We start from the raw sequence: 17109 nt of genomic DNA on the forward strand, positions 1-17109 counted from the left end.
ACCGAATACTATGTCATTTCCTATATAAGTTCACCCAGTGCCATTTTGGTATCAGCCAAGAATTTTTTCTCCAGGTGAAATTAGTAGTCCAATTTTCCTAGCTTGCTCCCTTAATATTTCAAATTGCTTTAGCACATCAGTGATGTTTTTGTCAATTAGTATTATGTCATCGGTATAGGTTACGCAATATAATTCTATCTTTAAGTTTACGTTCTAGTCAGTGTAATAGTGCACCTCCTCTTCTCCATTATCTTACAATTTTGTTAGGGGTATAGTTGAATAGCAATGTGATATGCCATCCCATTTTCATATTCTTATGTCTGTCTTAAATTACACTGCTTGAAAAAAAGTGAGACACTCAGAAGGTGGGGAGAAAACAAATTGAAACATAGCGAATTTAGAGGGTATGTGATGTTATTTCAGTGATAACAAAACAGAGTCAAATTTACACGGAACTTATCAGTTTGAGCCCACTTATCAATACAGCAATGCACCCTGTCTGGCCTGGACAGTGCGGGAGGATGTCATAAAGCTGCTGCATACCCTCCTGAGAAAGGTGATCCACAACTGTTGTAACTGGACATTGCAATCATGGATACAGGCAGTGGGATGGAGTTGACGTCCATGTTGGTCCCATAATGTTCTATCGGGGACAGATATGGGGATTTTGCTGGCCACAGGAGTATATCAACATCACGCAGACAATTTAAAGAGACACATACTACATGTGGACAAGCACTGGCCTGTTGAAAAATAGCACCACAATACTATTACACACTGCTGTACCATCAGAGTTCCCTCGGCCATTACAAGCCGTGACCTGAAGTCATACCCAATGGCTCCCCACACCATGGGACTCCTTTGTCACCCCCCCCCCCCAAAAATGTGGAAGAATGGGACCTCTCCCCATCTCCCCGGGTCACTGTCAAACTTCTCCACGATAGTCATTTGGAGCAGTGCAGGACTGGGACTCATTAGTGAACATAATGTGACGCCATTCATTAGCAGTCCGTACTTCTCGATCATGGTACCACTTCACATGCAGTCATTTGCTTGGGTGTTAATGGCAGCCTATGCGCAGGACGGCAATTCCATAGTCTGGCTGCTCCTAGCTGCATGACACAGCATGTTGCAAGGAGTCTGTTACAGTGAACTCCTGTTTATCCGAAATGATTGGGACGGTGGCCGGTTCTGATAACGAAAATTTCAGATAAATCAAAGTCCCCCTGTTTTCATATGTGAACACTCCAAATCGCGTCAATATTGTGAAATACGATCGTAACATGTGCGTAGGGTATGTAAAACGTTACTGATACAGTTGCAATTAACCCTGCACTTTTTTACTGAAAAAATTGTGTTGACATGTTAAAAAGGCACCAAACTGTGATTGAAAACTCAAAGTTTTTAAATGCTGTATAACAAAGCTCGTTTATTTTGCATTCTTACAGAAAAAAATCTCCCTTATTTGGCAGCAGGAAAAAAACAGGAGTTTTAATTTTATTACCTATTCTTTTTAATAAAAAATAAACTACTGAACAAAATTATGAAACAAATCTAGAGATTACTCAAAGGAACGAAAAGTCTGTCTAGAGGAACTCTCAAGAAAAGTAAAAAAAAAAAAAACTTTTTAAGTTATGGACATAGAAGTTCTAGGATGCTTCATTAGAGTTTATTTTTTGGTAACGAAGTCACAAATGTTTTTTTTTTTTTTTGTTTTTTTGCTTGAGAAACTATTGCTGCAACAATACATCTCCAATGTTGAAATCAAACTATTTCAGGATAAATCGTCTCCTCCAGTTGGCTGATGTACTCCAGGGCAGTTTGGATCACTTTGTAACAGAATGTGTGAGGAATATTTTTCTCTGATTCATCATCAGAAACATAGTCTTCTGACGCTTTATGATCAGTCACAATTTGGACGATTTCATCCTCAGTCACATGAAAAAATGCCATTTTCCATCCACTCTTCAATGTCTCCGAAGTGTGTGTCTTTACAACCAGCTTCTCCAGTAAATTCACCAAAATTATGTCAGCTTGAGTTTCGGTGTTGCCTCCTCCTTCCCACCACTTAGGTTGCCTTACGATCTAAGAGTTTTTTCCAAGACCTAACAAGAGGAAGTGGAGGAATTAGACTCCAAGCTTCAGCAATCAATGAATGACACTTAAAACATCGATTTTTTAAGAGCTTCCACAAAATCATCTGCAGCATCAATCACATCTATTAAGTATTCCAGCATCTTGCGTCTGTAATGTTTTTCCATCGCCTCAAGAATACCTTGGTCCATCGGTTGACATAGAGATGTGACATTTTGTGGGAGAAATACAACTTTGATATCCCCATCTTGCAGATCACCAGGGTGAGAAGGAGCATTGTCCACAAGAAGTAGCGCTTTTCAAGGAAGTCCATTTCCTGCCATGTAATTTACTACAGCTGGAACAAACTCTGCCTGGAACCACTCTCTGAAGATGGCACTGTTCATACATGCCTTAAGACTGATTCGTGTACCTCAGTGGCAAAGCTGGTTGGTTGGTGTCTAAATGCTCTTGGTGTTTTGGATTTGCCAATTAAAGTAAGACACAGTTTATGATTGCCAGTGGCATTACTGCAAGCAAGGACAGTAAATATATCTTTAATTTTTTTGGATCCGGAAGCCATTTCTTCTTCTTTAGAGGCAAGGGTTTTCGTTAGCAGGATTTTGTAATTCAACCCAGTTTCATCACATTTGTAAAGTTGATTGCCAGTATAACATCCTTTGTCAATGATTGTGTGCAGTTTCTTCTTAAAATCAGCATAGCAGCTTCATCCCCAGATAATGATTTGGCACTGATGGCAATTTCATGGATGCCATGCCGCTTCTTGAAACGATCCTGCCGGCCATTACTTCCGAGGAATTCTTGCTTCTTTCCTTCAATCAGCTCATCAGCTCATTTTGACAAACTAGAGGACCTGAAACTGACACACCTTTGGCTCTTATTTATTCGTGCCACAAAAATAATGCCTCTTCTGACTGAGGATGTGCACCTTTTCTCATTGTTTTTCAAGATTTCACTGCGCTGCCCAATGTTTGGATGGAACAAAATTTTTCAATTCCTGATCGATTTGTCTTCCGATCAGTAATTGTACTCCTACTCTGCAGCCACTTCTGTGGGTGGCTCACCAGCATCAATTCTCTGCAAAGAGTGAAGCTCTTTTTCCAACAAGATCACATTCGTTTTATGTTTCATGCCCATAGTCACGTTCAGTGTTCTTTTTACAGACACTCGACTGAGTCCTTTATGGTTTTTGGCCCCTTTTATCTCTGGACACTTTAAGGCACATAGTGGGAGCACAAAACCTCAAATCAGAAACACACAGATGCACAACTTGACAACACTCGAGATGCACTAGACAAACTTTTGACTTTTGAAACCAGGCTGTGGCAGCCATCAAATGAAAGCATTCAATACATCTATGCCATTTCCTCTGTTCTACCCAAGCCCATGTGGCAACACAACAGGGTGTTGTACGTTCACTGTTAAACACTCAGCTTTGATGTACCGACAACAAGTGGAAAGTGTTAGGCGGCGCACTCTAATTGTCGGTTTCGACAGGGCTATGTTGCGCTGCATAGAACAATACTGTATGTACTGTACTTACAAGGAGTTCCAATAGATGGCAGTGGCATGAAACCATGCAATAGGAATAAGAAACACACTAGAGCTTCAACCAACACACGCTCGAATTGACGATACTTGGACTTTTGACATGCACCAGTGCACTGATTAGCAGTAGATTGCCAAAAAACACCAGCAAATACTTGGCTCCAGGTGCACGCAAATTAAAACTTGTCAAGTGTCAATCTAACTAGCCAAAAGTGTAGCTGCACGAGAGTTTACTGTACTTGTTCTCAGATGGCAGTCACAGACGTGAACAGGTTACAATGTACTCAGTACACTACACAGTGATGCTCCCTTGTAGTGGTCTGATGTAGTCAACTGGAACATTGATGATGAGTATGCCCTTACTTTCCAACATCAGGCCACTGTCAGATCCAAATACTCCAAAAATACAGATGTTGCAAGGTTTAACCAGGCGACCAAATGGACATCCACAATGAGGTTTCTTTCAAACTCTCATCAGATAATGCTGTCTCACACCAATATGCAGCACCTTCATATCCTCCAGAGTAATGATTCAACATCTGACGCTATTCGCATCCCTTATATACCACACAATGCTTGCTAAACAGCAATAAAAACAAAGAACACTAATGAATAATGAAGGAAAAGACAGCCTGTTACTTACCATAAAGAAGATACCTTAGGCTGCAGATGGGCAGAATTAAAAGACACTTACATATAGCTTTCAGCCACAGCCTTCATCAGTAAGTAGTAATCTGCCTTTTCCAACATTGTTGATATTCCTACTGGAGTTTCCATTGTTTCAAGGACACTGATGCTTTTCTGTGAGTGTTTCCTTTATGATGTTTTCTGCATTTTAGCTTTTTTTTAAAAAAGAAAAAAAAAGAAAGAAAGAAAGAAAGAAAAAAAGATTTGTTGCTGGAAAACTTCTGAAGTCCAATAAAGGAGTTACAACAGCCATATATGGTTATCTGGTGGACCTTGCAGAACCAAATTCTAGGGCTGAAATGTACTGTTGACCAATGGGCATTAATCAGAATGAATACTAAATAAAAAATTAAATCCAATTTTACACAAAAAACACAGGTTCTATCACTGTTGTTTTTCATTCTATTTTGCTCTTATGTTTGCTATGACTTGTTAAGCAGAAATTTTCTTTCTATCTATAGAGTTACATTTGCTGTAATGTATCTTACCTGCATGTTGTTTCTTCTTTCTTCTCACTGCTGCCCCAATCATGGCAAGCAAGTCATCCTCACTGCATTTGCTTCGTATTGCATCTCTGAAACAACAGTTAAAACACCCGTTAAACAGTACCAGGCAATTACCACACAGTGAAATGTTGGTACACTAAAAAGGAAGAAAAACTTTGCAGATATCTTCAACAGTAATCTTGTAGTCTGCAGTAGGCAACAGCAGGATAACAAACCCACTGGACAAAATGGGAAAGTCATGATAGAAGTTACTTTTATTTTTATAAATAAACAGGTATCTTACACAAATGCTCAAGAGTATACATAAGATCTCGGGCTGAAGAGGTGGAGCAGAAAGTGACATTAGTTTTGTTGAAGAGGGAGTAGTGGAACACAGCACAATTTCTTGCAAAATGAGGCCAAATTTATTGATAAACTGTTAATTAATTGCCAAGCTCACTAATGTGACCATTTTACAACAGGTACTTACTGCTTGGAGTATATGTGAATTTTCAGGCTTGCCTGATAGATCTGTTGCAAAAACACTTTGGGTTCCCCACCAGATAACATTATGCAAGTCCCTCCCTCAATATTTCAGTGACACAACGTTTTGGCATCTTCAGGTGGTGGTGATTTCCACCATCACTGCTGCAAGATGCAACTGGCAATTTCCACGTGACAGCTTTGAAATTTATCATGTGGATGACTATGACCATCATATTTAGAATTCAGAGGATTTCATAGAATACCTGAAGATGCTTAAACTAGAACTTTCAGATCTTTTAGTTAGCTCAAATGTTATATCATTACTTACAAAAGTGCCCCTGCAGCCCTCATTAGAGGTTATTAGCAGCAAGTTTGAGAAAGAAATTGTGGTGCTGTTTAAACATGTGCATACCTCATCCTATTTCTTATGTAACACCAACTACTTTGATCAAGTGGACAGTGCTCCCATGGGAGATCCTCTAATTCCCTTAGTAAATATCCAACATTCCTGCTTCTGGCAGAATGCTGAAGAGACATTTGTGGTGTGGCCCACATAATACAGACACTACCTATGTTCCTGCAGCATTTGCACTCGCTCCATCTGAATATTCAGTTCACTGTGGAAGTACAAAAAGATAGCAGCTTACCATTCCTGGATGTCACGGTTAGAAGAAAAGCTGACAGAACACTGGGGCATAGTCTCTACTGAAAACTGATACACGCAGAGTTATATTTGCGGTCCAAAAGTTGCCGTCATCCTGCACAATGTGGTAGTGTCTTACACTCCCTGGCACATAGAGCACACGTGATCTCAGATACCGACAGTCTGCCTGGTGAACTGTAACACCTAAGAACAGTGTTCCAGCAGAATGTTTATTCTTGTAAACAGATTTGAAATGTGTTCTGAGCAAAGCAAGTTCAGTGTAGGGATGTAAATGAAGATACTTAGACACGCACTGCAAATGGCTTTTTTGCCATATTTCAGTGGCATGTTTTCAAAAATAGAAAGAATCGCTAAGAGAAACAGAATCAAGTGTGTTTTTCGTCTACCAGCAAAACTAAGGAATTGTTTGTGTTCAGTTAAAGACAATCTTGACCTTAGAAAACACAGATCATATATAAGATCTGATGCCATTATGGGAAATCTTATATAGGGCAGACACCTCACATTGTGCAAGAACACTGCGTTCAACAGCGCTGACAAAAATGCCACCCAGTAAATTAGTGGTAGCAGAGCACTGCCTGAATACAGGGCACCACACGTTTCCCAAGAGGACTGAAATTTTATCCTCAGCATCATCACTCTAGGATTGTGTTTTTAAGAATGAGGCATGTATCCATACGATGGGCAATCTTACCAACAGGAATATGGAATTTTGATTAAGCACTGCCCAGAATCCAGCACTGACTGCCATGAAATTAAAACAGTAGAAACCAGATCCTCCGATGTATGACCTGATGCAGCACCTTGCAGAGAGTTAATTCAGCTTTTAACCACACGAGTGTCCAGAAGTGCAGTCATTGCCCACAACACATAAGCAGAAGGCTACTATGAATGGAATTTCCATCCAACTGGGAGTGCCTGTCCACACATTCGTACTCCTGCTTCTAGCCTGACAAATTTCAATTCTGCTGTGCGAATATCACCAGCCACATCTTGCAGCAGTGATGACAGGACCCACCACTACCTGAAGATGATGAACAGTTGTGTTGGTGAAATATTGTGAGGCTTGCACAAAATTATTCAGTGGCAAATCTGAGAAGATTTGTATACTTTATTTTTCTGTGACGGAGGTAATGTGCAGCAAAATGTGATAACTTTCTGCATTTGCCTTTTTGTACATTTCAAAATACCCCAAAAATTGGTGAGAAACACTGAACATATGGCGTAACCAGATGACATACCCCACAGCATGTGCAGCAGTTGGGGTTGAGTGTAAAGGAATGATTGAGCAGTGCAATACTTTCATTTGAGCAAACAGAGCAAATTTCGAAAACATTTTGTAAATATGATCTGTTGTAAATGTAGATGTTACAAAATTATTGTCCCTGCTGTAATCAAGCAAAAGCAGTTCTGATTTTGTGTTTCTTGCTTCTGTCCCTTCTCTTTTTGTTTACAGACATTAGTTAGTAAAGAAAACATAGGTCATTTAATGGCGATGATGCTATTCTGAAGTTTATACTCATCTACTTGTTATGCAATATGGTAGGTTTTCATTGTACTGTACTTTGCAAGAAATCAAGGAAACTGCAAGACCGGTAAATAAAATAATAAACTTCAATATAAATACATAATTGTTTAACACAATGAAAAAATACTGCCTGCCAGATGCAAGACTCAAATCCTGAACACCATCACTATAGTCGCACACGTGTGTCCGTAGCCACAATGATATGAATACTTGACTTGGGTTGGGATGATCAAGTGTGACAGACCGAGAGGCTCAACCACTGCAAGCATGGCAAGGTACATCATCTGGTGACATTTGTCATTCGCTTTTGACACATTTCCCAACATTTGTATCGTATCCAACATTTGTGATCCCATGTGTCTTGTATTAAATTACTTGTCTCAGGGTCATCTACAGTGCTTTGGAGGTTTTTAAATGTTAATACGCATCACCCTGTCTGTGTGTGTGTGTGTGTGTGTGTGTGTGTGTGTGTGTGTTTATATATACGAAACAAATACTAACAAAGAGATAGAGGGCCTGGCCAGTACTTACCTCAGCTCAGTACAGCCGATAGATACTCAAAACAGAACAGAAAATTGACGTATCCTAGCTTTCGGAACTTCGTTCCTTCATCAGGGAGGAGAGAGGGGAAAAAAGGGGAAGAAGGGAAAGTGGATTCAGTTATTCACAACCCAGGTTATGAAGCAACAGGGGAAAGGTAAACAGGGAGGGCAGCAAAGATGGAGGCATGGATGTCAGAGGGAAGCCAAAGATATTCTACTGTAATTACTGTGCCAGCTTCAAACCAAGGAGGATGAATACAGAAGTAAAGAGGTACATAGTATAAAGATAAACGCAACTATGTAGGATGAAAAGATGCATGAATGGCTAAAGAGGAAAGGGAAAGAGGAGAAGACTAAAGAGTAAATGGGAGTGAGGTTGGTTAACGTAGGTTCAGTCCAGGGGGATGGCGGGATGAAAGGATGTGTTGGAGTGCAAGTTCCCATCTCCGCAGTTCCGAGGTACTGGTGTTGGGCGGGAGAAGCCAAATGGCACATATGGTGTAGCAGGTTCCTAGGTCCCTAGAATTATGCTGGAGAGCATGCTCCGCTACTGGGTATTGGACATCTCCTAGGCGGACAGTTCGTCTGTGCCCATTCATGCGCTCAGCCAGTTTAGTTGTCGTCATACCAATGAAAAAGGCTGTGCAGTGCAGGCATGTCAGTTGATAAATGTCGTGTTGTCTCACATGTGGCCCTGCCTTGAGTTGTGTATGTTTTACCAGTAGCGGGGCTGGAGTAGTTGGTTGTGGGGGGATGCATGGGGCAGGTTTTGCATCGTGGTCAGTTACAGGGGTAGGAACCGCTGGGTAGAGAAGGTGGTCTGGGAATATTGTAGGGTTTGACTAGGATGTTACGGAGGTTACGGGGTCGGCAAAAGGCAACTCTGGGTGGTGTGGGGAGAATATTGTCAAGGGATGATCTCATTTCAGGGCTTGACTTGAGAAATTCATATCCGTGGCGGAGTAATTAGTTGATGTATTCGAGGCCAGGATAATATTGGGTGACAAGGGGGATGCTTCTGTGTGGTCTGGGGGTAGTAACATTGTTGTTGGGTGGGGAGGAATGTATTGCTTGGGAGATCTGTTTGTGGACAAGGTCTGCAGGATAGTGGTGGGAGGGGAAAGCACTGATATATAATATAATACAGGGAAACATTCCAAATGGGAAAAATATATCTAAAAACAAAGATGATGTAACTTACCAAACGAAAGCGTTGGTATGTTGATAGATACACAAACAAACACACACACAAAATTCAAGCTTTCGCAACCCACAGTTGCTTCATCAGGAAAGAGGGAAGGAGAGGGAAAGACGAAAGGATGTGGGTTTTAAGGGAGAGGGTAAGGAGTCATTCCATCCTGGGAGTGGAAGGATTTACCTTAGGGGGGAAAAAGGACAGGTATACACTCGCACACACACACACACACACACACACACACACACACACACACACACACACACATATATCCATCCGCACATATAAAGACACAAGCAGGGTATATGTGCGGATGGATATGTGTGTGTGTGTGTGTGTGTGTGTGTGTGTGTGTGTGTGTGGCATACTGATCTGAACTATGCAGCCTTCAAATGGAAGTTTTTTTGATCACTCCTTATTTTGCTCCCTGCCACCTTGGCAATATGTACCGCAAATCATCAGACAGACGACCTTCCTGCATGCTTCGAGCATCCCCTGGTGCTGTTCCAAACCAATGCTAATCTTTGTAAGTGTGACGAGCAGTGTGCAGATTGCATGTTTGTATCCCACAAAGAGGTGACAGTTCCCAGTGGCATGAATGGTTACTGTTTATTGACTGTCACTGAGTTGGTGAGTCATTTGCTACATTGTGGCCCCCCTGTCCGCTGCTAAAGCCATGCTAGTCAGTGGTAACCCCTGTCAATGATATCCTGTTGCCCATAGCAGTTCACTCTGCTGACTGTGGTAGTATTTTCCTTGAATAAATCTGCTTACAGTACACCTTTGACACTGTGGTACAAGAAAGCCCAATGACTACACACCCTTATAGAATAAGTGTCTCGAGCCATGGGTACCCACGATATGGCAGTGATAAAATCACCCTGTGATCAACTGTCACACTGCAGCTGTAAGCTGCGCCTCCTTTTTCAGAATACTCAGGTTTATTAATTTGAAGTAAATCAGATCTTTTGAAGGAAGATTTAACAAAAAGAGCACATCCAGGAAAGGATGAAACCATGTCTAATTAACTGGAACACAAAATGAATAATTAGTGGTGACAAAGATCCTCTGCAATAAAAAATAATGTCCACTGACTTCATGTATTAGTCTTCAAGTGACAGAATATATGTAACTGTGTCCTTCTTTAAATATTTACATATTAAACAATGGAAATTCCAGGTAGGAATATCAACAGTGCAGGGAAAGATAGATCACTATTTACCGTTAAGAAAACAAAGTTGCACACAGGCACAACACACAAGCAAGCCTACCGCGCGCGCACGCATGCACGCACACACACACAGAGAAAAAAAAAAAACTGCCAAGTCTAGCAGCTAGGGGCAAGCTGCTGGAGTTGACAGTCATATGTGTGTGACATGTGCTTGCCTGTGTGTATGAATGTGCGTGTTTCTCTGTATCTCTTTTGCTGATGAAGGCTGTGGCCGAAAGCTTTATGTAAGTGCCTCTTTAATTGTGCTTGTCTGCAATGTAACATGTCTCCTTTACAGTAAGCACTATGTTTTCCTATATTTTTCATTTACACAGATGTAATTAACAAATCAGAGTCTATTTATTCCAGAGAAGTGACAGTTTGTTCATGACAGTTCAGCACAAATCTGATTTTTTATATACAGCAAGACTACCTATAAATTATTCTGTGTGCCAGTGTTCATGCTGACTATAGGGATTCACACTGATCATGTGTAATTTGACATCTGGTCCTGTAAACTTACTTCTGCTCAACGTGAAAAATTCTCCAATCCACGTTTTGTAATTAACCTTAACATATCAAATAATGCACCCTTCAATATAACTGCTTATTGTCCACTTCCCATCACTCTATTCCCACTGTCAACCCAGCTGACCTCTACTTCTAATCCAAAAACCATGGTTGACTCAATGTTTGCTATTGCAAGCTATTGCTATTGCAACACATAAGTGCCAGAGGCACCAGTAATGATATATAATTAAAAATACTAGAAAGTAAGGCTCACCGGTTAGTTCATGCTAAGACAAACACTACAAGTGTCTAAGACACTGCGCTCTCACACAACAAGTACGAGGTCTGAATACATTCCAGTTACGATACACTAAACTATTTCATTCACGTTGGAAATATACATACTCTCTCCCCAATAAACAGAATAGTTATAACTCAATTGTTCACAAGTGTATATTATGACTCTTGCCACAGCTATGCAGTCAGTATGCCACAGGTGTGCCATAGAAAGGGATCAGGTTCAATTCCTTGTAGAGCTGGGAAATTCTGCTCGGTGGACAGACTGGAATAGGGTACACTCTGCTTGTAGTTCCAGCTGAGGAGCTACTCAAGTGAGAAGTAGTGTCTTCAACTTCTGGAAGTTGATAACAGCCTGGAGAGTTGTGTACTGATCCCCTAACTCTCCATAGATATATAGTAGAGGACATCTCTCGAAGAGCATTGCGTGGTCTTCTGGGCCCAATGCAGAGTTCCTTTATCAATGTATATTGTATATCACCACTTGTACACACTCATCAGCACAGTACCATTTTGTCTCTTCGCGTGGCAAATTTTTATTCCCTTGTTTCCAGACCAACATTTTTCCTCTTCTTCTTCTTCTTCTTTTTTTTTTCTTACTATCATTTCTTGTACCACACATATTCCACACGGTTTATGCTCACTCCTTCAATGATACTGCCCATCCTTCTCTAGTGTGCGAGTTGTCCCTGCTTTCCTGCATGTTTGTTGGTTTAAACACCCTTGTTTCAAAAGAGAGTGACAGCTTAGATACAGTCTTGTCAACATTTTGTATTTTTATTTAGCAATTATTGTTTGAGCCTTATAGGCGAATGTCACAAGATATTGTCAACCACTGCATTCACTAGATTGGAATGGGGTTCATGGTAACTTATCAATTCATTTTTTAAGTTGCTGTTATCTTTTTCATCCTATCTTGGACTAGCTTTTCCATACTCCCACTCTATTGTACGTAGCCAAACAGTTATCTGCCCTTGCAAACTTGCTCCTTTACTACCAAGTTAACTAATACTGGGCAGCCTAACAGAAGTTCCAATATCCAGTCTTTCACCACAATTCACTTACACACACTTTTCACTCACTGATTTTCTTTTTTCAATGTCATAAATATTTTGCTTTCACAGACTGCTGTGCTTTGAACATAAAATTGTAGGAACATCTGCCTCACATATCAGTTTCTTTTTTTTAATTATTTATTAAAGAATATGTTCCTTGCTTATTCCTATCTGCTTCTGATACATTTCCATTCTCACTTTTATTTTGTTTTGATCCATTTCTTTTTTCTTTGATAGACAAGTCAAACAACAATGGCAATATGTTGCAGCCCCCTGTGTTCCACCCTACTTACTATGAACTTACTTTTCTTAGCTTCCAATTTCATTAGTCATTTGGTTTTTAAGATACTTAAATTAGTTGTTTGACCCTGTATTTTTATATCTTATTTTACCTTGGGTTGATAAAGGATTTCTGGTATGCTCACAAAGAGAGAGCTGATTCTTCCCGCCCCCCACCCCCCTTACCTTGTCCTGAAACAAACTTATCGCCAAGTATCTTGCAGTATTTTACCTATTATTAATCTCTTAGTCTAGTCATCAATTTAAAAGTGTCAGTTGTTGGTTCCATTGTCTAATAATTTGTACATTTATACACATGAAGTTCCAATTTTTATTTGGAACATATAGACTCTGATAATCATGAATCACAGTTCAAATGGCTCTGGGCACTATGGGACTTAACATCTGAGCCAAGGCAGGATTCAAACCTGCGACCGTAGCAGTCGCGCGGTTCTGGACTGAAGTGCCTAGAACCGCTCGGCAACGGTGGCTGGCAAATCATAGTTACAATCACATGGACAGAAATACTGTGTTAACTTTATTAAAACCTAGGGACATAGCTAAAAATGTCTTTACATAATTTCCAGTTCTGATTACTTTCCTTTAATTTAATCTCACAAATAGGTTAGTGTAACATGATGTTGACAGAGGCAAATTATATATACTCACAAATTATTTAGCTAGAGGTATCTGGTTTGTATGTCTGGGAGGGAGGAGGGTGCAAGCTGAAAACTTCAAGAAAAGATAACTCATTTCATACCTGCTGGATTTAACTGCAGTTTATCTCTTCCATATACCAACCACATACCTAATGTGCATGGCAAACAGTTTGAAAGTATTATTCTATACTCAGCATTTGGAACTATCAGTTCCTTCATGAGAGAGGAAAGAGGGATAAGTTCCTGAAGGTCTGAAAGGTCACTCGGACTCCACGACTAATGTGAGGACAAGAGGAACGAATGTGTCTATAAGAAGTTTTGGAATTTCACCTCCTGAAGGTAAAATACTGATCAGTCTGTCAGTCTTCTAGTAATTTTATGGTTTCCTCGCATTAATTTTCACTTGGACATGATTATTCTATGTTTCATCACTCACCTGAGAGATATCTCTGAATTCCCAAAGAGACACACCTCCAAATTGCCATCAGCTGTTAGCCGTAAATGGTTGCATGTGCCACAGAAGTGTTCACTCATTGAGGTAATAAATCCTACGCATCCCTTGTAGCCCGGGACATGGTATGCCTGCAAAAAGAAATTGTAAGAAAATAGCTACTGCTGTTGTGAAAATACAATAAATGTGTTGCTCACCAAGTCGAGGAAGGAGAAAACGTGCATTAAGGGGAGTTTGAACACCCTATCCTGACAATGTTAAATTTTGTGACTTAACTTCCCCGTATTTCAGGAACAACTGTAGCCATTGACAAGAAACTTTTACAGGACATTAAACTATATGTTCTGAGTCTTACAATAATTGCATTTCAGCCACTGCTTTTGGAAATACAATTTTTTAATTACACAGTTAAAATTTTGTGTACTTTTTTGTATGTTATTCTAAATCATTTTATTTATACATAACATTATGTTCTTCTTTTAGTTCAGAAGACTCAGGATACGTATGTTATTACTCCCTGAAAATTTGAATTCGCTACTCGAAGTAGTTTCTGAGATTTAGGGAAAAGTGCAAGAGAAAATGTAAATTTTCAGGAAGAGTTTTTAAAGTTTTAATAGACTGTAACTCAATATATGCTTAACATTTTATTTTTAGTCACTCAGAAGCACCCTGCTCCATACTGTATATCATCCTCTTGATCTTTTTTAAGTTTTTTCTTGTTTTCTTCTTTCTGGACTCCGTAGTGGCCAACTGTGCTGCATACTCTGCTTTACCAGTGCAAACCTTGTCCATCCATTCAAATTCTCTGATGCAGTTTGCTCCAGAATTAATTCCCATATGTTGTAGCACTTTCACGCTACCAATGTTGCCATCATTAAAAGCAATAACAGCATGACTGACCCCACTTTAGTGTCTTCATTACAAGAAAATCATTTTTTGGTCTACATCTACATCTACATCCATACTCCTCAAGCCACCTGACGGTGTAGGGTACCTTGAGTACCTCTATTGGTTCTCCCTTCTATTCCAGTCTCGTATTGTTCGTGGAAAGAAGGATTGTCGGTATGCCTCTGTGCGGGCTCTAATCTCTCTCATTTTATCCTCATGGTCTCTTCGCGAGATATACGTAGGAGGGAGCAATATGCTGCTTGACTCCTCGGTGAAGGTATGTTCTCGAAACTTCAACAAAAGCCCGTACCGAGCTACTGAGCATCTCTCCCGCAGAGTCTTCCACTGGAGTTTATCTAACATCTCCGTAATGCTTTCATGATTACTAAATGATCCTATAATGAAGCATGCTGCTCTCTGTTGGATCTTCTCTATCTCTTCTATCAACCCGATCTGATACGGACCCCACACTGCTGAGCAGTATTCAAACAGTGGGCGAACAAGTGTACTGTAACCTAATTCCTTTGTTTTCGGATTGCATTTCCTTAGGATTCTTTCAATGAATCTCAGTCTGACATCTGATTTACCGACGATCAACTTTATATGATCATTCCATTTTAAATCACTCCTAATGCATACTCCCAGATAATTTATGGAATTAACTGCTTCCAATTGCTGACCTGCTATATTGTAGCTAAATGATATGGGATCTTTCTTTCTATGTATTCGCAGCACATTACACTTGTCTACATCGAGATTCAATTGCCATTCCCTGCACCATGCATCAATTCGGTGCAGATCATCCTGCATATCAGTACAATTTTCCATTGTTGCAACCTCTCGATATACCACAGCATCATCCGCAAAAAGCCTCAGTGAACTTCCGATGTCATTCACAAGGTCATTTATGTATATTGTGAATAGCAACGGTCTTACGACACTCCCCTGCAGCACACCTGAAATCACTCTTACTTCGGAAGACTTCTCTCCATTGAGAATGACATGCTGCGTTCTGTTAACTAGCAACTCTTCAATCCAATCACATAATTGGTCTGATAGTCCATATGCTCTTACTTTGTTCATTAAATGATTGCGGGGAACTGTATCGAACGCCTTGCGGAAGTCAAGAAACACAGCATCTACGTGGGAACCCGTGTCTATGGCCCTCTGAGTCTCGTGGACGAATAACGCGAGCTGGGTTTCACACGATCATCTTTTTCGAAACCCATGCTGATTCCTACAGAGTAGATTTCTAGTTTACAGAAAAGTCATAATACTCGAACATAATACATGTTCTAAAATTCTGCTACTGATCGACGTTAGAGATATAGGTCTATAGTTCTGCACATCTGTTTGACGTCCCTTCTTGAAAACAGGGATGACCTGTGCCCTTTTCCAATTCTTTGGAACGCTACGCTCTTGTAGAGACCTACGGTACACTGCTGCAAGAATGGGGGCAAGTTCCTTCACATACTCTGTGTAAAATTGAACTGGTATCCCATCAGGTCCAGCGGCCTTTCCTCTTTTGAGTGATTTTAATTGTTTATCTATCCCTCGGTCATCTATTTCAATATCTACCATTTTGTCATCTGTGTGACAATCTAGAGAAGGAACTACAGTGCAGTCTTCCTCTGTGAAACAGCTTTGGAAAAAGACATTTAGTATTTCGGCCTTTAGTCCATCATCCTCTATTTCAGTACCTTTTTGGTCACAGAGTGTCTGGACATTTTGTTTTGATCCACCTACCGCTTTGACATAAGAGCAAAATTTCTTAGGATTTTCTGCCAAGTCAGTACATAGAACTTTACTTTTGAATTCATTTAACGCCTCTCGCATGGCCCTCCTCACATTACATTTCGCTTCGCGTAATTTTTGTTTGTCTGCAAGGTGTTGGCTATGTTTATGTTTGCTGTGAAGTTCCCTTTGCTTCCGCAGCAGTTTTCTAACTCGGTTGTTGTACCACGCTGGCTTCTTTCCATCTCTTACGATCTTACTTGGCACATACTCATCTAACGCATATTGTACGATGGTTTTGAACTTTTTCCACTGATCCTCTACACCATCTGTACTTAAAACAAAACTTTTGTGTTGAGCCATCAGGTACTCTGAAATCTGATTTTTGTCACTTTTGCTAACCAGAAAAATCTTCGTACCTTTTTTAATATTTCTATTTACGGCTGAAATCATCGATGCAGTAACCGCTTTATGATCACTGATTCCCTGTTCTGCATTAACTGTTTCAAATAGTTCGGGTCTGTTTGTCACTAGAAGGTCTAATATGTTATCGCCACGAGTCGGTTCTCTGTTTAACTGCTCAAGGTAGTTTTCAGATAAAGCTCTTAAAAAATTTCACTGGATTCTTTGTCCCTGCCACCCGTTATGAAAGTTTGAGTCTCCCAGTCTATATCCGGCAAATTAAAATTTCCACCCAGAACTATAACATGTTGGGAAAATCTACTCAAAATATTTTCCAAATTATCCTTCAGGTGCTCAGCCACAACAGCTGCTGAGCCAGGGGGCCTATAGAGACA

The 17109-nt window shown here is 40.2% G+C and overlaps 1 protein-coding gene across 1 annotated transcript in view; it reads right to left on the reverse strand.

Annotated features, from left to right (window-relative positions):
• Window positions 1-2703: 2703 nt before the first annotated feature.
• Window positions 2704-17109, reverse strand: part of LOC124776175 (GTP 3',8-cyclase-like) — a 45957-nt gene continuing 31551 nt past the window's right edge. The window contains exons 5-7 of the mRNA XM_047251011.1: window positions 13676-13821; window positions 4818-4903; window positions 2704-2906 (exon numbers count right to left, since the gene is read on the reverse strand). Coding sequence (XP_047106967.1) covers window positions 2704-2906; window positions 4818-4903; window positions 13676-13821 — 435 coding nt within the window. The remainder of the gene's footprint in view (window positions 2907-4817; window positions 4904-13675; window positions 13822-17109) is intronic.

This window comes from Schistocerca piceifrons, chromosome 2 (genome assembly GCF_021461385.2).
Source record: "Schistocerca piceifrons isolate TAMUIC-IGC-003096 chromosome 2, iqSchPice1.1, whole genome shotgun sequence".
NCBI classification, from domain to species: domain Eukaryota; kingdom Metazoa; phylum Arthropoda; class Insecta; order Orthoptera; family Acrididae; genus Schistocerca; species Schistocerca piceifrons.